Source organism: Ruditapes philippinarum, unplaced genomic scaffold (assembly GCF_026571515.1).
Source record: "Ruditapes philippinarum isolate M1 unplaced genomic scaffold, ASM2657151v2 ctg1551_1_1_1_1, whole genome shotgun sequence".
In the NCBI taxonomy this organism is placed as follows: domain Eukaryota; kingdom Metazoa; phylum Mollusca; class Bivalvia; order Venerida; family Veneridae; genus Ruditapes; species Ruditapes philippinarum.
In genome coordinates this window covers 477,974-505,408 of record NW_026866382.1, presented here as the reverse complement: position 1 = coordinate 505,408, position 27,435 = coordinate 477,974, and the positions used below count along the sequence as shown (strand labels likewise).

The window sequence follows — 27,435 nt, the reverse complement described above, 5'->3', positions numbered from 1 at the left end:
TATACACTTAAATGTAAATTGTCTAAACTTAGTTTACTAAAATGCATATTCAACTAAAACGCAATAATCCAAATCTAAGACTCCGCACCCCCACCCACTAGATATGATTGTGCATGTACAGGATTGCAAAATCAATTGTCTATATTGCTTAACTTTTCCTACAGCCTGTATGGACAAGTTAGATTTTTTTCTAGAATCTACTCAACAAATATCACAATTATCGGAAGGTAGAAAAATGCTTCAGTCAAAATGGATTAGTAACTCAAAATCAGATTTTGACAGCTCTGCATGTATCTAATTATTTATGTCATGTACATGTACATAATTATGAAAGCATGTACATGTACTAACGAAAGCTTGTACATGTACTTACAAAAGCTTGTACATGTACGTATAAAAGCATGCGCAACATTATCATTGCAGCATGGTCTGGACTGAACAACTGTTACTTTATATGCGATCATTTTTGTTAAAGTGATTTACGGAAAAACAGCACGAAAGCCTATCAATCAAATGACAATAAAAACGCCCGTGTCGCTACATCTCTCCTAAATAAAGACCCGTGTTTCCATATTTGGAAACCTGCGAGTCTCCATTGAAATATCCCATTATCTTATAGACTACGAAAAATGTCACCTAGCTTTTATTTCTTGTTGAATCAACAACTTGCTGTCCTCTCGATCAATAGCTAATCTGATGGCAAATCTGTTGCTATGGCAACCAGTTTCTATAGCTAGTCCATTGAGGCAATGACAAAATATTTCTTCCTCATTTTTTCCCCCTTCTCGTTTGTTTTTTTTTTAAAAATTGTCTCAGACGCGTATGTAATCAAAGGAATGTTTATAACAATATTCGGTATGACATCAAACGAAGGAAATATTCAATAAATTTTCTGTGGAATTCTATTATTTAACATTTGCGAAGATATTTCTGCCTAATATTATGTACTTGAGACATTTTTTTGAGCCTGTAGATAGTGGTTATTGAATGAGTGAACGTGTTGAATAAAATAATAATATGAGATGCTCTGGAGAGCAATCAGCATATGATTTTTATTCAACGGGTTCAATAAATTTAGTAATGAACATAGTAACACAAATACATGTATAATATTCTGTTTATCACATACATAAAAAAAACAACTGTTTACAGTATAGAAACTTATCATTTATCATCAACGCGTGTATAGTGTAACGCATAAGTGACGTCAAGTCTTAGGTAAATTAAAATGGCTTGTAAGCTCCTTATGCCAGCTTGAATTAAGTTTTTTCTTCCCTTGACTTTACGTAACACTATCAAAATTCAATAACGCAGGAATGTTATAAATCTCTGAAGGTATGTTGTTCAAAAAAAGCAATAATAAACGAAAATCAAAACAGTGCCGTTCCTGTGAAGATCAAGTCATAATTTGACCCGTCAGACATAATTAAAGCCATATGATGCCCTTAAATGTAAAATGTTCGGAGACAGAACGTCTATGCGGGGATAATTTCAGACATCTTACAAGAATCGGTCATAGCGACACAAAGAAAATATTTCCAGGAAATTACAAATAATTTGAATGCATTTCCTGGAAAAAAATTCACACTTGTCACAGAAACACATGTCTTCAGATATTAGCGTCTGTTGACTAATTTTTTTTCTATTACTTCATTTTATGGCCACAATCTCCTTTCATCTCCCATTTCAGAAATTGCCTTCATTTCCTTCAACAAAATTGCCTAACTTGAACTAAATATCTCTTGTCCAATTGCCTTACTCTTACAATAAAATGCCTAACATTTGATTTTTTTTTCCTATGACAAAATGCCTAACTTAAGGGGGCAGGGGACCTAACAAGAGCTGTCAGAAGGACAGCGCGCTCGACTTTTTTAGTGCTTGCCTATAAAACAAAACTTTGACAGTTAAGGGCACACAAGACTTTAACTAGGAATTTCTAAGTACAAATCAAGAAACATTTTCACAGAGTTATCTTCTCTTGCTTACAGATAGGTCTCATGATGGCACATAAGAACTCCAACTTCCAAAGTAATATCTCAAATGGTTAAGTCAACAAGTGGACAAGAATGAAAATCTTAACTGAGTTTCTAAGTCAAAAAGGGCCATAATTCAAATAAAATCCTTAACAGAATTACCTTCTCCTGCCCATGTTTTGGGACCATGATGGTAAACAAGTATTCCAACTTTCAAATTAATATCTCAAACAGTTCAGTCAAAAAGTGGACTGGTACTAAAAACTTAACCAAGATTCTAAGTCGATAAAAGGCCTTAATTTTTAAAACAAATCCTTGACAGAGTTACCTTCTCTTGCGTACAGATGGGGGTAATGATGTGAAATAGCATTAAAAGTTTCAAAGCAATATCTCAAAGGGTTAAGGCAATAAGTGGATTTTACCCATATTCAATGTATTTTCTAAGTCAAAAAGGGGCATAATTCTGTCAAAAACCTTGACAGAGTTATGTCCTCTTGTCTGTTGATGAAGGTCGTGATGGTAAACAAGTATGGTCAGTTTCAAAGCAATACCTCCAATGGTTTTGAAATAAAGTGAGGTGGTACAAAAAACTTAACCAAGCTCAATACACTTTCTAAGTCAAAAAAGGGCCATAATTCTGTCAAAAACCTTGACAGAGTTATGTACTCTTGTCTGTAGATGGAGGGTTATGATGGTGAACAAGTATGGTAAGTTTCAAAGCCATACTTGTAATACTTCTGAAATAAAGTGGGGTGGTACGAAAAACTTAACCAAGGTGTGACGCCAACGCTAACGCCGACGCCGACGCCGACGCCGGGGCGAGTAGGATAGCTCCCCTTTTCATAGAAAAGTCGAGCTAAAAATGAACAATTTTTTATTTCAGTGTGACCAGAAACACAATTCCAAATATCTCAAAATCTGTTTCACAGGCAAATAACCAGTTGCACAGCATTATTCAATGATATATGACATACATTGAAGAAAATAATAGTTTGCATGCATTGCTCCTCCAAAAATGACTGACAGCAATTTATATTTACCCCCACCCAGCCAAAATCACACCTAAAATATACCAATATGGGCAATCTTCATGAAGGTGCAGCATACTCCAGAATCCACCTGATTCCTTTAAAAACACGCAGTGCAAGCTATGGCATTTTCAGACATGACCAATAAAGTGTCTGTCATACGTTTAGATTTTTCACAAAATTTATCTGAAATTTCTTACTTGTTTGGCGCCAACTGTCAAAGCTTGATTTTTAACTTTTTCACCTCCATTCGGAGAGTCAGAAATACATACAAAGCTACCCGGGTAAAAACCCAAAAATACTTCTCATTTCCTACACACAAACAAGAAAGAATTACAATGACAGAGAAATATCAGAAGTTATCAGTACCTTCAAAACACCATGTCTGAGTTATTAAAAAATTGGACCGGTGCCATCATTCGAATATGTCCCCTGCCCCCTAAGCTAAAGGATGCCAAATGTTATAAAAGTACTTTAAAAAGGGCATAATTTTGAATGATTTTCCTTTCCAAAAACAATGAAATATTTTTCCAAAATATACATCACAGTCAATAACTATTTAAGAATACATTTTGTAATATCATTTTGATATTTTCGGGACCATAACCAAGCTAATGTTAAACACTTAACAACTGGCCACCTATTCCCTTCACCTATGATAGTGATAATAGACTATGAAACTACGAAAATTATCATCTGAATTAACTTACCACTTCAGCTAAAGCTGAGATAACCTTGCCTAGAGTTGTAAGGGATTTGTTAATGTTGGCCCCTTCTTTCAGTCTGGCACCTTTAGCCCCCGTAGCATCAGCGCGCTCTGACCCAGCAAGATCCACTAAACTAATTTTGCTCACCTGAAGAAAAAGAATAAATTTATAGGTTATAGGAGCAGTTATGTCCTAAATTATTGCCTACAAGAGCAAACTAATGCCCTAAAATAATTGCCCACAGGAGCAAACAAAACAGGTCACTTTCAACTTAATTACCACTTATCATGGTCCAATCATACTAACTTTAGACTATCTAGGTGAAATTCCACATTGTGATGTACTTATATTTTTATACACCTATTCCAATTGAGACCGGTACTTGCATTATGGTGTTGTTTTATCCTCAGTGTCATTTTTGCCCACTGGGGCAATATAAAGCATTCTTGTAAAAACAACAGAAAATCACATCAATCTTGACTACATTTCTATAAACCTTACAAATTCTGCACAGTATTAGCATCAGTTTTTCTTTATGCTCAAGGTCATTTATGCTGGAAGCTTAAAGCAGCATGCCTCCAGATGAGCCAAAATATTTCAATAAAATCAAACTTGTGCCCCACGTTGTAAACAACATGTGCTGTGGCGATGCGCGTACAGTTTGATTTTACGCGATGTAAATTCCGATTTACAAGCACAATTTAACTGTCAAATGATAAATATTTACCAAAATAGTCAGTAATGATACATATTCTCATCAGTATTGAAAACAAAATATGACCTTGTGAAAGCTTGATATTATTTCCAAAAAAGTGCGTTCAACAGACTACTCCTTTTCTCTTGTTTACATTTGTTAGGTTCGAAAGAAACTACGTCATGTATTTATGTGACATCATGTTGGGGTGAATGGGTACCTTAAAGGGAATCTTATTTCGACGTTTCATTTGAAGTAGCAATTATTTATTTTAAAATCGTCTTAACTCGGCAGGGGAAGAGTAATAAAATTATTATTTTGGTTTTGGAGTTATATATGTGGATATATTACCTGCCAAGATAAAATATCAACCTCGCCTAACGGCTCGGGTGATTTAAAATCTTGACAGGTAATATATCCACATATATCACTGCAAAACCAAAATAACATATAATATGCGAAACATGAAGAAGTACATACTTTTTCGCCTGTCAATTTGGTCTGTTCATCGTGTCTCCGCTGTGTGAACACGATCGTGAAAACTGCATGAGATCTCGAACTTGTCTCGTTCATGTTCGTGGCAGCAACAGTTCTGTAAAAATATAAAAACCAGATACAGTAAAACCTCAGAAAAGCAGCCATTTAAAAAGCAATAACCTTTTTGCACTCAATATCTCTCAGCAACGACCAAAATCTTTGTCCCACAAAAGGTGTTACTCTGAAGGAGATGTACAGTGTACAATTATATTTATTATGGGAATGTATTCCTTTTTCATATAGAAGATGTATATTATTTACTTGATTTCTGAATGTCTGAAAAACTACTGGCATATAATCTGTTATATTATGTATTTCTAGTGCTTAATATCATGATCTTTTCGAAAATTTTAATCAGTTCAGGTCACAATAAAAGAGCCTTCATTCAATCAGTTCATGTCAGGTCAAAATAAAAGAGCCTTCATTCAATCAGTTCAGGTCAAAATAAAAGAGCCTTCATTCAATCAATTCAGGTCAAAATAAAAGAGCCTTCATGTCATTGAAGTGTCTAGAATATTATCATCATGATCACAAAGATCAGTTTGGTCACAAAGCTCAGTACAACTTAAATCCAAGGTTAGTATGACTGCCAAGGCAGTGTGGCTTCCAAGGCAAATGTAACAGGCAAGATTTGCATGAATTCTAAGGCCAGTTTGACTGCTCCTAGATAAGCATGACTTTCCATGTCATTCTGATAACTAAGGTCATATTACTGCAAAAGATGACTGCTAAGTTCAGTTTGATTGCTGAGCCTAGGCTAAGTTCAGTTTGATTGCTGAGCCTAGACTAGTATCACTGCCAAGGTCAATATGAGAGCCGAAGTCTGTATACGACTGCCAAGGTAAATATGACAGCCAAGGTCAGTATTTACTGCCAAGGTCAACAAGTCAAAGCAAAGATCAGTATGACTGACAAGGTAATGACTACAAAATTGATGCTACATAAGGCTAATTCAGCATAAACTACAATTTCTAGCCTGCCTTTCCATGAAGTGCATTACCATCCATTATTTAGTCATTGTACATTATTCCACTCTCATTATCAGATACAGACTCTCCTGATAAATGTTTTCAGAGAAACTGTTAAAATTTTCCTTCCCGGCATCAAATCAATGCTTTTAAAATGATACTCAAGGCCACTTTATACCACAGATTTTTTATTATCATATCCAGTTCTGTTTCAGTTGTTTTTGCTTCTGTGCTTGGTTGTTTTTTTTTCAACTCAATAAACTTTCATAAACATTCCTCAAGTAATAAAACAACATGAGTATAACATGAAATAACTGAGCTGACAAGAGACAACAGCCACTCTACAAAGGTTGAATACTGAGAGTTGAAAATAAGATGTCTCTACCAAAATAGAACTTATCTACCAAAAGAGTCCGCCATAAGGGCTCCATGTGTCAAGGCATTATACAAAAGCATGGTGCTGTCAAAAGATGATAACAGACAAGGAAAATCTACTGGCAATGGGCAATGTCTCCTATAAAACCATAGATATTTTGAAACTTTTCCTAAAAATGATGAATGGGTTAGTTGAGATTGTAAGAAAGACCATTTAAAGCAACACGCCTCCAGATTCCTACTTATTTTCATGAAAATATTGAAAATGTATTAACAAAGTAAAATATTGTGAAGTGAACAAAGAAAATAATTTACAAATTTCAAATTACACTGTGTAAATAATAATTAAAAAGAGGTCAAAATATGAACACAAAAAAGCATTTACTGCTATAGGAATGCAGTAGAAATATGGTGAAAATATACTGCAAAATCACTGTCATGTATCGCACATAACATGGAAATTATTTCTACTAAAATTAATCTTGAATATTTTTATATTTCTAAAATGTCAGTACAAATTTTCTCAAGTTTGATTTTCTTGAAATATTTTGCCTTATCTGAAGGCATGTAGCTTCAAGATATTTAGCATGATAAGATTTAAATGAAATATTTTTACTTGATGTTATCAATTTCTAGCATGTTGATCTGAAAATTTTCTTGGCAAGTGTTTCAAGGTCTGAATTTTTACATCCTGTTTAGTTAGAAAGTCAATGTAAACAAATATGTTTTATAAGGCTGAGTAAAAGAAATTGTTTCATTCTGAATGATTTATATAATTTATATTTACTGTTTTGTTGGGTATAGTCTCATATAAACTGTTTATTGTATTAATTCTACAACCCTACCAAAGTGTATCATTAACCTAGAAATATCACTGTATGATGATTCCCCACACATCCCCACAGGGATTCGCCCATTTTAAAGACCAATAGTGGGGGATTTACCATATCCAAAAAAAGTATCGTTTTTTCCAGATTCCAAATTCAAGGAATAATCAACTAAGAAGAAAATCACCATTTTGTGACATCATTACTTCACAGTGCATAAGCAAATTGTGTTTTTACATCAAAATTTAAAATGTGCTCAAAAATGAAGTACAAAAGGATTTAAATGACCCAAATATTCTGTTTTCTTTGTTTTATTTGTCATAAAAATGTATTAATACATTACAAGTTTTTTCAGTTTTTGTCTAAAAAGACTCAAAACTTTACAATCAGGGATTGGGGTCATGTTCAAGAAATTATGGGGTCAATCATATTGATTTATTGAAGTAATGCTCTTAAACAAAAAGTATGAAAGTAACAAAGGGCAATAACTCCAAAATTATGCTAACAAAATCAAGCAAGAATTATTGGTCTTGGTTAGCATGATTGAGTTTTCAAGGTAAAACTTTCAATGGTTATATAGATTGAGCCAGCATGCAAAACCTTAGCTAGAAATTTTCATAAAGGGGAAGTAATCCAGCCAAAAAATACAAACTGGAGTAACAGGTCCTTATTTTTGCATTTTCAATTTATGACAACTCCACAAGCATTTGAAAATTTTACACAATTTGTTCCATTAAGTGTTGTTTTTAATGAGAATTAAAGTGGCTTGCAAAACTACAAGTAATTATCAAGTGTAAGAAAGGATAATATAAACACCTATTCAAGCTGAAAATTCTGGGTCACAACCAATGTTTCCTCAAATATAACCCCATTACTGGTAATAGTTCCAGGATGCAGACTTGATGGTCATTCAAATAAGCTTAATACTTTTATTACAGGTGAGCTACAAATGGCACAGTGAGCTACAAATGGAACAGTGATTTACAAATGGCACAGCTGAGCTACAAATGGAACAGTGAGCTACAAATGGCACAGCTGAGCTACAAATGTAACAGTGAGCTACAAACGGCACAGCTGAGCTACAAATGGCACAGCTAAGCTACAAAGGGAAAAGTGATCTACAAATGGAACAGTGAGCTACAAATGGAACAGTGAGCTACAAATGGAACAGTGAGCTATAAATGGCATAGTGAGCTACAAATGGAACAGTGATTTACAAATGGCACAGCTGAGCTACAAATGGAACAGTGAGCTACAAATGGCACAGCTGAGCTACAAATGTAACAGTGAGCTACAAATGGCACAGCTGAGCTACAAATGGCACAGCTAAGCTACAAAGGGAAAAGTGATCTACAAATGGAACAGTGAGCTACAAATGGAACAGTGAGCTATAAATGGAACAGTGAGCTACAAATGGAACAGTGAGCTAAAATGGCACAGCTGAGCTACAAATGGAACAGTGAGCTACAAATGGCACAGTTGAGCTACAAACGGCACAGTCGAGCTATAAATGGCACAACTGAGCTACAAACGGCACAGTCAAGCTATAAATGGCACAGTAGGCTACAAGTAGCACATAGGACTACAAATGGAGCCATGAGCTACACATGGCACAGTGAGCTACAAAATTAATGAAACAATGAGTTACAAATGGAACAGTGAGCTGCAAATGTAACAGCTAGACTACAAATGGCACAGCTGAGCTACAAATGGCACAGCTTAGCTACAAAGGGAAAAGTGAGCTACAAATAGAACAGTGATCTACAAATGGAACAGTGAGCTACAAATGGCACAGTGAGCTACAAATGGCTTGTTTAAGCTAAACTAAGTCATAAATATTACACAAGAAACCAATAATTAATTGGTACAGAGGAGTATTTCAAGAACAGGTGTGAGAACAAATTCAAATCACAGAGCCTCCTGGCCTTATGTAAAGCATAACAGCTTTACAAGTAAACTTTTCTTGCAGTTAATCAAACTACACAATGAAACACAAAAGTGTAGCATATTTTTTGTTCATGTTTGGTCTTTCCTGCACAGGTTTTATTAGGATATCTGCTGCAGATAAAGTTGATAACAAATACAATGTTTTATCACGGATGTTTCAGCTGGTCTTTGAGGATATGAAAAAACAGGAGGAAAGACTTAAAGTCTTGGAAAATGGAACAACTGTGGAAAGGTAGACATGTTCAAATTATTTTTCTCACTCTTGCTTAGGTTTTATGGGGAGGGTTTTTCTTCTTACACAATTATGTTACTTCTTTTTTTCTCTCTAAAATTATGGGTTTTTTTTTTTTTAAACACAATAATGTTTTTTAAAGATAGGCAATTTAGCTATTTCTTTTGATCAAAAAAGTTTCAACATTCACTGATTTCTGACAACTGAATCATCTCATATTAAGCAGAGTTCATGTATTTTAATGATGTTCTAGTACTAAATGGAGTCTATCTTTGCCTACAGGTAGAGTCAATTTATGCTGGCTAGTTGTTTAACAACACTAATGTTGGAAGCCAGCAAAGAGACAAGGACAAAATCTTCGCCCCCAGGGACAATTGACTGATTTTTGGGATATCTGGACATCAGCTACATTATAGCATGTATAGTGACAAAGTTTGAACAAATCCAATCAAAACTGTGACCTCTTCAGTATCTTAAACCAAATGTAGACCATGAGATCGTATGATTCCTTTAACAGCACACCTGATTGAGCACAATAGCTTTAAGGTTACATAAAATTAACTAAGATCCTTAAATACATTATACTTATAGTTCATTGTTTAAACCAATTATATATTCTTAAATTTCAGTTGTAAAACAACCACAAATATAGAACAAGAGAATATTTCTGGAGCTTTAACTGAAACACAGTTAAAAGCCATTCAAGACAACATTCAGCATGTGAAAGACTACCTAGATCGCATAAGTAAAGGTCTAGCAGCAGAAAAAATCGTACGGACAGAGAACACCAATGCCATAGAAAACAATAGTGACAATATTGAGAAATTCATGAAAGAAGTTCAAAACTCCAATGCTGAACTAAATCAAACACTTGTAAATCTAAATGATAACAATGAAAATTGTTTAAGAGAAATGAAGACAGAATTCAAGCATCAAGAAGTAAAGATTAACGCTCACACTGATGAAAAGTTTGACAGTTTGATACAGAATTTTACAAATCAGCTGAATCAACATGGCAGAGAAAGGAGAGATGAAATGAAGGATGTTATAAATGTAATCAAAAACATTCAAGATAATGTACATCATATCATACAGGTTACAAATTCAAATCTAGCTAAAGGTAAGGATGCTGATCAAAGTTCTACCGCAGCAGATGGTCATGCATCCAGGGCAGTTGATGGAAATAAAAATGGGGACTATTACGCCGATTCATGCACACACACAATGAAGGAAAGAAATCCGTGGTGGAGAGTGGATTTGGCCGGGTCATATGCTATCAAGAGGGTTGTAATAAAGAATCGTGGTGATTGCTGCGGAGAAAGATTACACCATCTTGTGATCACTGTAAGCGACGAAGAAGACGGTACTGAGGAAACATGTGGAACTTTTGAAGGACCTGGTGCAAAAGGTGTTGTATACACCATTACTTGTGATCGACCAATACTTGGAAGATATGTCAAGATACAAATAAAGGATGATAATACTCCATCTAATCTAACTCTTTGCGAAGTGGAAATTTATCCTGCGTGAAATTCAACCTCAGATAGAAGGATCCCAAAATAACATCAAAGTTGTTGAAATTTTAATGACGATCATTGATATCAGTGCAAAACTGGCACCAGAGTTATAGACCTTGCAAAATATTAATTTTTTCTATGACTTTGAAGTGCATGCTAAATTTTACTTTATAGACAGATTTTAGTTTTCAACTTTATACTATCAGATCTACAAATAAAAAATGTATGAGCTTCAATATTAGCTTTTTTTTTATCTTTTATTATTTCTATATTTAGCTTCACTATTAGCTTGATCAGACTCAATTTTTCAATGAATAATTTTACATTTGTGTTTGTAATGATTTAATCAAGGATTAACTTCTTTGAACTGGTAAATGGACTGAACTCAGACAATTGCCCACTTTTTTTATAAGAGGGGGCATTAAATGCCCTTTGTCTGTTTCGGATGGGCAGACAGTTGAGCCCTAAACCTTGCTAAAGGGGGGGGGGGGCTTCTAAACATAACAGAAACATCCATGACATAATAGTGAACAGCATTGAAAAGACGCTAATGTCACTAAATATTATAATTAAGGCTACACTGGCAAGGTTTGTACAAAACAAATTTCAAAATAATTATCCTGGTATACTTTATTTACTGTGGCAACAACGAAAGTAGAATGAAATTTTCAATTAATTTTTTCCCCATTCAATGTACATTTAACTCCACTTTTAACATTGATGTTGCCAGTCGGGTCCGGACTCTTTGAAAATTTTATAACCCGATATAATGACATAAAGTTTGCAGAAGCCTGAATATTATTATAAGCAGAGTTTACTATATTAAAAAAATTTCAGTGGGTTAAGTCACAATCTCCCTATTGATAAGGAGAAAGATCGAAAAATGTTGATCACCCTGTTCACTGTTTCAGGGATGAGGTCCCACCTGAGAAGAGCCCTAGTTACATTCAGAGGTCCCATCTGAGAAGAGCCCTAGTTACTTTTAGTAGGCCAAATGGATGCTTATCAAAGTGGAATTATTATGATAAATTATTATAATCAAATGGCTCCACTGGGATTTGAACCAACAGCCAATAACTCCACTTGGATTTGAACAAATAGTCATGATGGTCAAAAGAGTAACTCAATTTTCTTTATCATGCTCATTGGGAAGACAGGGCTTGCCTCTTTAAATAAAGTCTTTATTATCATTATTATTATTATTTTACACACTTAAGCTGCCATGTTTTATTTTCAGTTTCTATAGCAGTGGCTGCTTCCCATCAAGAAAATTCTTTAAAATTGTGTAGTTTTCCCCTAAAATTCAATAACGCATAAAAACTAGCGTGTGTCCATAGGACACGGGTGCCCCCACCGCGCCACTGTTCTGTCAATCTTTTTACTAAGTCAAGGGAAATAACTCTACAAATACTGGATAAATCCACAAGCGAAACCCCAGGTGCAAATCTAAATATGTTGAGCAACCTGCCCATAAGGTTTAATGACTATGTCAAATCCTTTTTGAGTAACTTGCTACACAAGTTGAAAATTGCAAAAAAAAATGAAGGGCAATAACTCTAAAAATACTAATTAAATCGAGACGAAAATACCTGGTGCACAACTGCACATGCTGATCAATATTCCTGTAAAGTTTCATGACTCTAGGTCATATACTTTTTGATTTACATGTAACACAAGTTGAAAATTGAAAAATTTTTACTAAGTCAAGGGCAATAACTCTAAAAATACTAAAAAAATCCAGACGAAAATACTAAGGTGCACAACTACACATGCTGATCAACATTCCTGTAAAGTTTCATGACTCTAGGTCAAATATTTTTTGAGTTACATGTGACACAAGTTGAAAATTGCAAAATTTTACTAAGTCAAGGGCAATAACTCTAAAAATACAATTAATATCCAGACGAAAATACCCATGTGCACATCTACACATGCTGATCAACATTCCTGTAAAGTTTCATGACTCTAGGTCAAATACTTTTTGAGTTACATGCGACACAAGTTGAAAATTGCAATATTTTACTAAGTCAAGGGCAATAACTCTGAAAACACTAAAAATATCCAGACGAAAATACCCAGGTGCACAATTACACATGCTGATCAACATTCCTGTAAAGTTTCATGACTCTAGGTAACTTTTTGAGTTGTGAAACGGACGGGCGGAAGGACGGACGGACGGAAGGAAGGACGGACGGACGGACAGACAAGGGTAAATCTAAATGCCCGCCACTAATGTGGGGGCACAAAAAACAATATATTTTCTTCCAAATTAAAGAGGTGGACCCTTTCTTCCATCGTGAAAAAAGCATGGATGCCCCAACATTCCACTGTTTTCAGACAACCTAACAGGTGGATGGAGGGATTGACTGACAAGTGCAAATCTGTAACTTCCCCTCCCCCTCAGTTGGAAAATAAAATTCAAGAATTTTTGCAGACTAAAAAAACAGAACATCATTCACCTATGGAAAATAAACAATACAAGAAGTTTGCCTATCAAACATTATTTGCAGATGTATCATATACACTTGCCAACCCAACATTAAACTATCTTCTAACTAAACAATTATATCGTCTTGGTGATGCGTGCATTTAGTGTTTCCCCCACCTCAATGATAAAGTCTCAATTCATTAACAAGATTGCAGTCACGCTCGTAAACAATCAACAGAATGACGTCACATGATCAATAGCTGCGTATTCACACAGAAAACAAAATAATCCAGCGTGAATTAAGTGCAGTATCTATCAATTAGTCATACACGTGCATGACATAGTTCAATTACTCCAGAAAAAATAAAATGCGTCATGCTTCCTTACGTCACACTTAACTGACAAAAAAAAATTGTAAAATCTTTCCCTTTTGCTGTCAATGTTTTACAGATATTCTAAGGAATCTTAATTTGACTTATTTTCACCCGTACTTATTATTTGAGTCAAACTATTTCTTATAATATAATAAAATATAAGAAGGATTTAATTACCAGACCCATTTCCAATGGCAAATATGCTCATTTTTTCCCGGATCTTTAAATACAATTCCCAATGAAACTGAAATTCCTGATACTGATAGATTCCATTTTTTTAACAGACAGATGTTTCCCCACATTTTGTCAGGTTGTTGCAGTAACAGGTTAAATCCTTTAAAATAAAATAGGAGTTAACCAGTTATTGCACTTAAAGGTGATGATTTGATTGTCAAATTTTATTGTTTCTTGTCACATTCTGGTTGACATTGCACTGGTTAAAATAAACAATGTCACGCAAGTCAAAAGAGCCTGAAATGCCGTTTCAACAGGAACCAAATATTTTACCCAATCAGGCATTTTTACAAAATAAATTTCCCTAAAACTGGACTATGTACTTTTTCCCAAAATGACTAGGAAAAGGCCTGCAATGGAATAACAAAAGCAAGGACAAAGCTGCAAAGACAAAATTTTAGACAACCCCCGCCTCCCCCAATCCCAAAAACTTCATGCACACAAAAAAACAAACAAAAAACAAGAGCTATCCATAAGACAGGCCAGCCCATTTGACTATTCTCCGTGCTTGACAGTAAGGCAAGGGGCATAACTCTGTAAAAAAGGTGACTCAGAGTTACTGGACCTGTGCCCATCATGTTATAATCAAAGATATGCAACGTGTGAAGTTTAAACCCATTCTCTTCAGTAGTTTTAGAGATACCAACTTGTACGCAAAAAGTTAACCAAGAGTTGGTGGCAAGACCCACGTGAGTACAATAGCTGTCCCTTTTCTTCAAATAGTCATTTGATGATGCTAAAAATAACCTGGGCGACACAAATGCAATACCTGTCCCTTTACTTCCTATAGTCATGCTAAAACTTACCTGGCTTTGTTTCCTTCGTCAATCAGATTGTTAATATCATCAAATGACTGTACAGCCAATTTGGAGAGATCCTCCACGTACGGTCCCAGTAGCGGGTGTTCCCTCACACGAAGGCTGTTTTTATTGCTTGGGTTCAGCAGGTCTCTAACTCTCTCGCAGTATATCTCAAAATAGCTCACCTGCAAAAAAAACCATACAAAGGTGGTGAGAAAATTAAACTTTAACAATATCTCACTGAATTAAGAATGGTGTTTTTAATATCATGGAAAAGATTGCTTAAAGGTTCAATCTTGCATTATTTCAATTTCAAGCTATACCGTGATGAAGGATTTTAGACCCCACACAATCCGTACAACATCAGACATAGACAGCACTGTCCGATCGTCTGCACGCTTCACTATTCTGTCAGTACATAGCTTGAAATTTTCTCTTAAAATGATGAATGATTTTGTCCAGGATGATATTAAGAACAATAAAGAAAGTGGGTTCATAAAAACTGTAAAGAAAGTGGGGGCATATTAAAGCAATAAACTTGGTGCAAAAAAGCTGTAAAGAAAGTTGGGGTATAAAAACTGTAAAGAAATTGGTGAAAAGAAAAAGGAGGCATAAAAACTTTAAATAAAGAAGGGGCATAAAACCTGAAAAGAAACTAATTTGTAATCAAGTAAAATGGTTCATTTTGTTTTTTATTTTCTAAAGGACTTTGATACACTGATTCACATTGTATAAATTGAGCCATGTAGCAAGGTAAAGAAAGTTACTGTATTGATCAAAAGTACAAATTTAAAATTCATTTATATTCCATCTTCCTGTATTGTTTTGTCTGCCAGGACAATTTTAGCTTTACAAAATCTAATTTGAAAAAGGACAAATTTAATTCAATTCTGAATGCTTGCAAACTCTCTGTAATATTCAAAATGCGTTTCTATAACAACAGTAAAAATTGACGTCCTGAGAGCATAATCAATATGTAATGCCAGTACCTGATTTGCATTTCACAAATTATCTAGGGAATCTTTCTCATAATGCAGTAACTGTATATGATTATCTAAATGCAGAGTTTACAAAATTCTGATTATCCTACATCGTATTACAGAAAACAATGTTCGAAAAAAATCCTTCCCTCCAAATGTATTAGCAATGACTTGCTTTGACCATCAGATGGAACCAGTTCACCAGTAAGGCCAACAAATCTTTCACTGTTTAACTAGACTCTATACTGTAGCCTGAGGCCTGGAGCCTGCACTTTTTCTGCAGTTTTACCAGACTCTACCCTGCAGCCAGGCCAGACTGTACATCTTGTACAGTTTTACCAGACTCTACACTGCAGTCAGGCCAGCCTGTACATCTTGTGTAGTTTAACCAGACTCTACACTGCAGTCAGGCCAGCCTGTACATCTTGTGTAGTTTAACCAGACTCTACACTGCAGTCAGGCCAGCCTGTACATCTTGTGTAGTTTTACCAGACTCTACACTGCAGTCAGGCCAGCCTGTACATGTTGTGTAGTTTTACCAGACTCTACACTGCAGTCAGGCCAGCCTGTACATCTTGTGTAGTTTTACCTGACTCTACACTGTAGTCAGGCCAGCCTGTACATGTTGTGTAGTTTTACCAGACTCTACACTGCAGTCAGGCCAGCCTGTACATCTTGTGTAGTTTAACCAGACTCTACACTGCAGTCAGGCCAGCCTGTACATCTTGTGTAGTTTTACCAGACTCTACACTGCAGTCAGGCCAGCCTGTACATGTTGTGTAGTTTTACCAGACTCTACACTGTACACAGGCCAGCCTGTACATCTTGTGTAGTTTTACCAGACTCTACACTGTACAAAGGCCAGTCTGTACATGTTGTGTAGTTTTACCAGACTCTACACTGCAGTCAGGCCAGCCTGCACATCTTGTGTAGTTTTACCAGACTCTACACTGTACACAGGCCAGCCTGTACATCTTGTGTAGTTTTACCAGACTCTACATTGCAGTCAGGCATGCCTGCACATCTTGTGTAGTTTAACCAGACTCTACACTGTACAAAGGCCAGTCTGTACATCTTGTGTAGTTTTACCAGACTCTACACTGAAGTCAGACCAGCCTGCACATCTTGTGTAGTTTTACCAGACTCTACACTGCAGTCAGGCCAGTCTGTACATCTTGTGCAGTTTTACAACACTCTACACTGCAGTCAGGCCAGTCTGTACATCTTGTGCAGTTTTACCTGACTCTACACTGTAGCCAAGTTTGTCATTTCTTGTGCAATTAAACACTGTCGCTAGGCTAGCCTTAAGTCCACATTGGAAGATGGACAAATCTTATTGCAAAGACATATAAATCATTGAAACATGACTAATGAAGTTGGTGATAAAACAAATCTTCTAATACAGAATGTCTTCTATCTAATCACACCAAACCAAAATACACTCTGTTACAACATTATGGTTAAACAGACATTAATTTTTGTCTCACTGCTGTTAAATAAAAGATTCCTGATTTTTCCCCATCTAATTCTTAAGCTTAGAAAGAGAAATGGACAGTAACATTAATACTGAATTGGTGTGTGACTTACATCTAATACACCGATTCATTTATTAAACACTTTTTCTGTTGAAATTACTTTTCAGTTAATTTTACATTAAGTACTATACATGAGTACTATAGCAATATTTTTGATCTAATAATGGAAATGAGATCTTTCTTGACTATAGTGTTTAACTTTTTTTCTTGCATATTACATATATCATTTGTAAAATACCCCATTTCCCTCAGCTAAAGAATATTACAAAAGACCTCATTTCCCCTTTACCCCCTTATCCGCAAAGAATATTATAAAAGACCTCATTTCCCCTATACCCCTTCTCCTCAAAGAATATTACAAAAGACCTCATTTCCCCTATACCCCCTTTTCCAAAAAGAATATTATAAGAGACGAGTCATTTCCCCTATACCACCTTTTCCTCAAAGAATATCATAAAAACCTCATTACCCCTATACCCCCTTTTCCTCAAAGAATATTGTAAAAAACCTCATTACCCCTATACCTCCTTCTCCCCCAAACAATTTAATAAAAGACCTCATTTCTGCTATACCCCTTCTCCCCAAAAAATATTTTAAAAAGTTCTCATTTCCGCTATACTCCCTTCTTCTCAAAGAATATTATAAAAGACCTCATTTCCCATTATACCCACTTCTTCTCAATGAATATTATAAAAGACCTCATTTCCCATTATACCCTCTTCTCCTCAATGAATATTATAAAAGACCTCATTTCCCATTATACCCTCTTCTTCTCAATGAATATTATAAAAGACCTCATTTCCCATTATACCCACTTCTTCTCAATGAATATTATAAAAGACCTCATTTCCCATTATACCCTCTTCTCCTCAATGAATATTATAAAAGACCTCATTTCCCACTTCTCCCAAAAGACATTATTACCCTATACCCCCTTTTTCAAAGAATATTGTAAAAGACCTAATTTCCCCTATACCCCCTTCTCCCAAAAGACATTATTTCCGCTATACCCCCTTTTCCCCAAAGAATATTGTAAAAGACCTCATTAAAGAAACTCATTAGAGCATTTTGCTATTATCTCCTACAGAACCTATTAAGCAGGAAATAAAGCATTATCAAAGAACATTATTTATGGACTTGTTAGAAGCTGATTTACTTTCATCAGTTTTCTTTTCCAATAAATAACATATGGAATGTACATTAAACCATAAACCTGTTAAATTTCGTAATTGGGAAAATATCTAAGGGCCTTGATGTGTACATAAAAGGCAATGGCAGAAGGTTACTGAAATAGGGAATTTAATGCCCTAAATGTATACTTAATTGGAAATTTCTTAAAGGCCTTGAAGTATACTAGTACATGTACTTAAATGGAAAGGACTTAACGGCATGGATTTATACTAAAGTGGCAATGACGTAAAGGCCCTAAGTATTGTATATTTGAACTTAAGTGGGGAGAACTTAAACTTAAGGGCATGGATTTATACTAATCTAAGTGGCCATTATGACTTAAAGGCCTAAGTACCATAGGCCCTGAAGTACCGTATATTAGTACTTAAGTGGGGAGCTCAAGAACTTAAAGGCCTGGTTTTATATAAAAGAGGAAATGGCTTCAATGCCTAATGAAGTATACTATTAACTGTGGCAATAACTTAAAGACCTTACAGAACACTTAAGTGAGGAGGACTAAAGGGCCTGTATGTATAAATGTGTACATTGCATGTATGCAAAGCACATAATTCCGTGTTGAAAGAACTTGTTGCCCAGCCTTAATACTTTTGTATAGTATACTATAATTTTTTTGCATTGCTTTCACCTACACTTAGTGTTATTCACTCAGCGCATGAGAAATAAGTGAGTTATTGGAAACAAGAACATTTTACCGAAGACATCTTATCTTTACAGACAGTCAATAGTTTGTGGGCGTTCAGAATAATCTTCAATCAAATTTTGCAACAATTTTGTATTTCAAATATCATTTAATCATTTATAAACCTTATAAAAGTATAGTAGTTTAAATAGTCTTAGAGCTTGCTTCTGAAATAATGCACAGAGGGGCACAAAAGCCCTTCCTCCGCCTGAGTAAAGCTCAAACCTCGCCCATATGTGGCCTTTTAAAGTGTTGGAGTGACAACAAAAATACAAAAACAATAACATACAGTAAATGGTATTTGTAAGGGCTGTTTTCCCATCCCCTTTTTACTCATGTATGATTGAATTGTTATACCAGCCATGTTTTTCTTTATTTCTTTATTTATTTTTTTTTTTTTTCATTTAAAACAACTTTTCTTATTGAAGCATTGTCAAACAAAATACAGTTAACACTGCTTATAATGATATTCAGTGGACTGTCAAACTAATATCCTTATAAAATCGGAGAGTCAACTTTGAGAACAGGGCAATAAAATGCTTGATAGACAATTTTTATAAAGAAAACATTTAAAAGAATAGTTCCGAGTTGATTATAATATTGTAACTTCAATCAAATCCAACTATGTAAGTTATGACTATATGGCAAAGAAACAAGTTTATAATAATATAATTTCATTTTAATAGAATGATAATGTTTGCTATTTTTTCTTATTTATCAATTAACATCAAACATTTTAAAACCACAATGGTGTCAAAGCAGTGTCAATTGGCATATAATTTGATATTTCATTTCTACATCCAAGCCATCACAAATGCATGATCATGTAAACAGGAAGTTATAACTCAACCCAAAGTGATTTAGTTCGCCTATTGCCAGATAATTTGAGCAGTTTATTGTAATAATTTGATTGACGGTCATTAACGCTAAAAGCTAAATCTCTGACTTGTCGGTCATTAACCGTCCTTAACACCTTTCAAGGTACAAAATATTTAAAGCTGCATGCCTCCAGATGAGTCAAAATTTATCAATACAATCAAACTTGAGAAATATGTACTACAATTTTAGGAAACGTAAAATGGTTCAAGATTCAAGTAATATTTTACATGTTATGTGCGGTTAATGACTGATTTTTTAGTATTTACAACTATATTTCTACTGTGTTACTAACACAGTAAGGGCTATTTATGCATATTTTGACTACTTTTTCCTAATTTACATGGCTTGTAAGTGCCATTGATAATGTGCAAATGGCTTCCTTTTGGTTACCTCACAATGTTATACATTCAAAATACATTTTCAAAATTTTCTTGAAAATTAGCATGAATCTGGAGGCGTGCTGCTTTAAAAGTGAAAGATTGCAGGACAGAAAAACACTTCATTATATCAGGAGTTAACTTAATCACTGTATCCAATATTGTTACAAGACAGTTACCGAAGGACAGAGTCAGGATCACGGCAACAGAATTGTTATAAGAGGTATATGACATTAATAAGCGATATCATTTTAAGCGCAGTTTTCTGTAGAACAATTGTCTTTCAGGCGTTTCCCCCCCGACTGCATTAAATCAGTAAAGGATTATCAAAGAGAGGCCTATATTTGCAGAGTGATCTGTATTATTCAGAGGTGGTTTTTAACACAGGGTCTGACTGTATAAATATCTAAACTTTTCCAGTCATATTCTACACTTAACACACTCAGGAATCAAACTGTTTTAAGGTTTTAAATAATTTATTATTTTCATAGATTTTGATTTTGATTCATTATATGGAACTTTTATTTCTGAAACCATAAAATATTAGATGCAATAGTATCCAAGTCATTTTTTTCTTACTTTCGTAACAGACAAATTTCATCTTTCTCCCTATACCTCCATTTCAGAATCTTAATTTGTCTGTACAAACGCAAATGTGTCTGTACAAACATAATTATTTGACACACCATATAACCTGAGCTTGGACACATCTCAAACGGAACCTAACTTTTTCCCCCTATCATCATTAGTCTGTGGCCACCACAAATGAACTTGATTTATTGATGAATTAGAGATTAAACAGTCTACAGAGACAAATATAGCCTCCAGTAATGAGAGTACTGATACGAAATCAACACAAATCAACCCAAAGTCTCCTAACCAAAGTAAAGGAGCAACAATGACCAGTGTATGGATACTAATGTAACTTTACCAATGTATATGTAAATCAACACCACATTTAAAGATCATATGCCTACTTTCAATCTTTAATGGTAAAGGAAGACCTTAAGACCGTCTGTGCATTATTTCAGGTGTAAAACGGCACCTCAGAGTAGAACCACCAACATTTCATAAGACTTCTCACCTAACTTATTACTGAGTAGCAAATACATTTCATCTCAGAGCAAACTCCTCCCCTTGTATTTTCATCAAACATCTACCACAAAACATTTATCAGTCTACCAAATTTAATTAAGTACTGGAAGTGCCGACCACAATAAATAATGAATCAAAGGCTAGCTAGACAACATATTCCCTGACCTAATTTAATACACTAAATGTCAATTCTTACATAATACTTTCTTATATTATTACGCAAATTAAAAGTTAATCTCTTATAGGTCTTTGTTATTTAGAACAACCGTTGAGAACTACTTTCATGCATGTGCACCAAAGTGCTGCTGTGTAAAGCTGTAACCTTACGACTGCAAAATAGTCCTTAGAGAATTTATTAGCTCAATTATTTTGTAGTACCATACAACACCATTGTATTCAGAGCTTCAATTTTATGAATATCCATAGAAAATCAGTTTGCATACACTATGATTAACTTCTTTACCCTTAACCAGTTGAATTTCGAAAATGGAATGGGCAACTTCCATTTCTTTTTAACAATTTATCATCATTTTTGGAAATATCAAGAATTCAAGATGAAAATTTAGAGTTAGTCAGCCAACAATTTAGAGCCATGTCAGACTGCACTATGCTTATCACTTAATAATAATAAAAATTTTATTTGCAGCTCAAATATACCAAAATACACGGAACTATGCATCAATATGACCTTTATACAGTTTCGGTGCTATTCAATCAATATCAAATGCAATAAAACAGGTAGGTATGCAGTATTTAACAAACACTTTACAGTTTTGGTGATATTTAATCAAAATCAAATACAACAAAAAAGGACAGTGTACATAATTATTGTATGACCTTTAAATTTACAGTTTCTGGCGCTAATCAATCAAAAACAAGTACAACAAAAGAAGGGTCAGTACACCGTATCCTGTTAACATGTCCACCTACTCATATAGCATCTAATTACTCAAAAATAAAAGACAGGATTTTACTGCTCATCCATTACACCAAATTGTCAAAACAGAAATGAGCAATTGGAATTTCCATAAAGCCCAGACATCAGCTGGGAATAATACATCCTGATACAGATTAATATATGACCAATGCAAGAACTTTCCCCAGAGTCCAATATCAAAATGTTATTTTGCTGTGAATCATAACCACATATGAGGAAAAAGCGTGATGATTTTCACAACAGGCAAAATATAACATTTTGTCAGAAGCAAGAAAATTTCCCTAGAAGTCTAATATCAAAATGAATTTTTTTTTTGCAAAATATATCTGCACATAAAATGTGATGATTTTCACGACAATCAAAATATAATTATGACCAATGTAAGAAATTTCCCTAGAAATCTAATATCAAAATGTGCTTTTTTTCCCTGCAAAATATACCCACATATGGAAAAAGATATGATTTATATTGACAAGCCTGTGATTTAAAATACCTCTAGCTATATCATATCATGTTATAATATAATGGTCTGAATGTATCAAAGTCTTCATCACAATATATATAATAATTATGCAGTTTGAAATAATACCCTTACTCTGCTGCATTTGTACAATGGACATGTCCAGCATTAAATTTAAAACAGTCCATTAATGATTTTAGGGATATCTGTAAAAAATTAAGCAGACGACACTGTGTATAATATCTGGTCAGAGTGCAATGATTTCTGAGCTTTTGTTTGTTTGTTTCATTTTACGCCTTTTCCCAACAGTATTTCAGTCATATAGGTGGGTAGTTTCCTAACCATCATTCCTGGAGAGTTACACCAGTACTAGACTACCTTCCTCCGTGCTAAACTACCAAAGCATCTCCCGGGGATCGAACCCACGCCAGAGAGGTAACTGGATTAGAAGTAATCGACTCTAACCCCTCGACCACAGAGGCGGTACTGGTCTGGCTTTAGTTTATTAATTATTTATTTTAATCAACCAATGTAAGTTCAAGATAAAAGAGTAATACACACTTTAGTTTGATTGTCTTGAGGGAAAAGTTCCTTGTTCAAGGAAACAATGGCTTGCCCTAGACAGGGTTCGAACCCATGCAGCCTGCGAACCTTAGATCACTCGTATGATGTCTTTTATCCCCTAATCCAAGCTGCTACTTTGGCCTGGCTTCATACACAAGGGACAAAGGGAAGTAATTCATGTTGTCAGCATATAAAAACTGAAAAGCACTGACAGTAATATAAATTCTATATAATCTTTTAATTAATCTGTATATATAATATGTAAAGCCTGCCAACTCTAAAGTCAGCTACAGATTAGATGGATAGATTGGAATGCTGTTGGAAAATTAACTTTCATGCATAATGAAAAAATCCCCACAATTTGCTCTCAAATGACTGCGAACATATAATTCAATGTCCAGGCAACATATTTCTACTCGTCCTGCATTGAAATGACTTAAATTCTACTTGTACAATATAATTAGTAGAGAATGAGTGGAATTTTCGTTCTCTGCTGTTAGGCATTCATTTTACAATCATTGAGCCGCACCTTGACAAAAACCAACATAATGCGTTTGCGACCAGTATGGATAAAGACAAGCCAGCGCATCTGCGCAGAGTTTCATCAGAATCCATGATGTTCGCTATCAGTTTCTCTACTTGTTGCAGATGCACAGGCTGGTCTGGATCCATGTTGGTCGCAAACGCATTATGTTGGTTTTGACATGGCGCGGCCTAATTCTTCATATGTTATAGAATCTTACCTCCACAGAATAGTTCACATCATCACCTGCTTTTCTGATCTGATCAAATAAGTCCTGGCACAACTGTAATAAACCAATAATGCATGACTTTATAATCATGCAAGGGATGTTACTCTTGGTGAATGCAAAAATTTAAATCATTTTCTATTTGCACAAATAAAGGTAACTCTTTAACAAGAATTCCATAGGTATGATAAATCTTATATATTAAAGATACATGACCTTAATAAGTATGATAACTCATATATATTAAAGATGCATGACCCTAATAGGTACGATTACTCATATTTTAAAGAAACACGACCAAAGATGAGTGTAATATTGGTTATATATCAAGAAGGGATATAATTATATAATAATACTAATAATACTTTATTTAAAGAGACAACCCAGTAAGGCAAGCCAAGTCTTTACCCTATGACTCTCAATCAAATTTATCAAAGGACCATTGCAGCCATTATACTTATATGAGTGACTCAGAGTGCCATGTCAAACTAGCTTAATGCACTGACAGCCCATGTTTCATCAAAACATTACAGTTAAATGACATCGAATCAGGGCATATAAAGCTTGGTGCAATAAATGGTTAGGTTATACGAAAAACAGATAACAAAATGCTGAAATAGTGATTTATACATATATTTAAGGATAACTCTTAATATATGCTCTTAAGATAACTCTTACTTATTAAAGGGAAAAATGACATTCTCAGACTGTCAAATTATTTAAATCTGGATTAAAACTAGAAACGTGTAACTCTTATTATGTTCATTAGTCTGTTTCTAAGGCAATTACTCATAATTTACTGCCTCATAAGAAGAAGTTATTTATAAATTAATATATTTTTATTTATATACAATTCATTTCCAGTCACAAATTCATTGAATAATTTCTGGCAAAATAATCCTGAAAAAAAAATATTACTGTAAGATTCAAGCATACTTTTCAACCACACTTAATTTCTTACTACACCATAAACATAATTCTTTTCCTCAAATATTTCTACTTTGAAGGTCGTAAGGACGACATACAAAACACCTTATTCATGTTAATTTTTCAGTATTTACCTGGGGTATAATTCCCTCTTGTCCGGGCTCATTTCGTCCCATCATAGTGTAACTTTTACCAGCTCCAGTTTGCCCGTACGCAAATATGCAAACATTGTAACCATCAAAGGCGTGGTTTAACATCTCCACACCGATGTCATTGTAAACCATTTTCTGGGTGGCGAATTCAGGATCATTTGGCTAAAAGCAGAAAATAAATGACGATTTATAATATGAAATTAATATGCCTAAAAACCTGTAACAATTTATTCTTTAAACTTAATGCTTGCATAACAAGAGCTGTCACAGGAGACAGCGAAGCTCGACTAATAAAATACTGGACGCAGTAAGGAGGACAAAACTATGAAAGAAAAATCAATTATGTATAATTATGTATTAAGTTATAGTAAAAAAATAATATTTGTTAACATAAATTCCAAGATCAAGGGGAATAATTCTAGAAATAGTCATGCTAGAGTTATGGACCTTGTCACACAACATTTGTGTAATGATTAGAAATATATATTTGAAGTTTGAAGTAGATACCTTAAAAAGAAAAAAAGTTATTATGTTTCTTAAAGAAAATCCTAAGTTCAAAGAGAGATAAATCTGTAAATATTGCATCAAAGAGTTATGAACAATGTCACATAAAATGTAATTGTTGATAAGGAATAAGTATTTGAAATTTGAGGTAGATACCTTTAAAAATAAAAAAGTTATAATAAAAAATAACATTTTTCTAGTAAAAAAATCTAAGTTTATGGGGAGATAATTCTTGCAATATTGGTGCTAGAGTTATGAACCTTGTCACATAAGATGTGGATGATGATAACGTGAACATATTTGAAGTATGAAGTTGATCCCTTTAGAAATAAATAAATAACAGTAAAAAAAAATATTTTTATGGAAAATTCTAAGTTCAAAGGGAGATTAATCTGAAAATATTGGTGCTAGAGTTATGAACCTTGTCAGATAAGATGGGGATGATGATAACGTAAATACATTTAAAGTATGAGGTTGATCCCTTAAGAAATAAAGAAGAAACAGTAAGAAATAGTACTTTTTGAGGAAAATTCTAAGTTCAAGGGGAGATAAATCTGAAACTATTGGTGCTAGAGTTATGAACCTTGTCACATAAGATGGGGATGATGATAAGGTACATATATTTGAAGTATGAGGTTGATCCCTTAAGAAATAAGGAAGTAACAGTAAAAAATAGTATTTTTTAAGGAAAATTCTAAGTTCAAGGGGAGATAAATCTGAAAATATTGGTGCTAGAGTTATGAACCTTGTCACATATGATGTGGTTGATGATAAGGAACATATATTTGAAGTTTGAAGTTGATACCTTAAGAAATGACAAAGTTATAGTGAAAAATATTTTACTGCACCAAAACTTTAATCTAAAATCTGGACGCGGATGCGGACGCCGACGCCGGGGCGAATAGGACAGCTCTCCATATACTTCGTATAGTCGAGCTAAAAACATTGCACACAGGTTTACATTAAAGCAGTAGAAAACATACATTAATTGATAAATTCTTGTGACCATGCACCGTTGTTGCAAGTTTATTTATATTAGTGACTCAGAACACAATGTAAAGCCCAGGTGACAGGCCCCGGTAGTTTTATAAACGAAATGTAACTGTCAAATGACATCGAACAATGTAGCACATGGAAAGCATGGCACAAACAATAGTTATTTTACAGGAAATACTAATAACAAAACCTGGAAATACCAAAATAAATGAATATAGTTTCTACAAGTATAGTGCTAATGCACCTTTTTCATTAGCATTAACATCTGCAGAATCCCTGGAACTTATTGAATGTGTCCTTGTGCTTCTACAGATGTGAATGCAAGGAACATTTTTTTTTTTGCAGTGTTCCACTTTCTTGAATACGGGCAAACTGTCCCAGAAAGACTGTGCCTCAAGCAAGTCAATGTCTCTATGGCAAAAAAAACAATGTAAACTTTTTAAGAAAATGATAGAAGTATTACTAAATAATGAGCTAAATAATGACAAAACTATGTCAACAATGCACAGAAAAATGTCACCATGGTAAAAGCAATGTCCACATTACAAAATAGTGAGCTGTCTGTGTATAAAACAATATCAACATAGCACAGAACAATGCCAACATTGCACAAACCAATGTCCGCATTACAATATAGCGACCTGTCAATGTATAAAAAATTGCCTATATTGCACGGAACATTGTCAACATTTCAAGGAAGAATGTCTGCATTACAAAATAGTGAACCGTCAATGAACAAAACTAGTAAGTCAACATTGAACAATGTCAG

General features: G+C 34.4%; 2 protein-coding genes across 10 annotated transcripts in view; one reads left to right on the top strand and one right to left on the bottom strand.

Moving 5' to 3' along the window:
* Positions 1-27,435, bottom strand: part of LOC132732351 (kinesin-like protein unc-104) — a 105,881-nt gene that overhangs the window by 58,401 nt on the left and 20,045 nt on the right. For all 9 annotated transcript variants that reach the window (XM_060718757.1, XM_060718758.1, XM_060718759.1 and 6 more), the window contains exons 4-8: positions 25,149-25,328; positions 24,082-24,144; positions 14,648-14,826; positions 4,883-4,994; positions 3,712-3,855 (exon numbers count right to left, since the gene is read on the bottom strand). In XM_060718757.1, coding sequence (XP_060574740.1) covers positions 3,712-3,855; positions 4,883-4,994; positions 14,648-14,826; positions 24,082-24,144; positions 25,149-25,328 — 678 coding nt within the window. The remainder of the gene's footprint in view (positions 1-3,711; positions 3,856-4,882; positions 4,995-14,647; positions 14,827-24,081; positions 24,145-25,148; positions 25,329-27,435) is intronic.
* On the top strand, positions 9,000-10,929 carry LOC132732347 (uncharacterized). Its single transcript, XM_060718754.1, has 2 exons — positions 9,000-9,288; positions 9,918-10,929. The coding sequence occupies exons 1-2, from the start codon at positions 9,095-9,097 to the stop codon at positions 10,816-10,818; spliced, it is 1,095 nt and encodes a 364-aa protein (XP_060574737.1). The 5' UTR covers positions 9,000-9,094; the 3' UTR covers positions 10,819-10,929.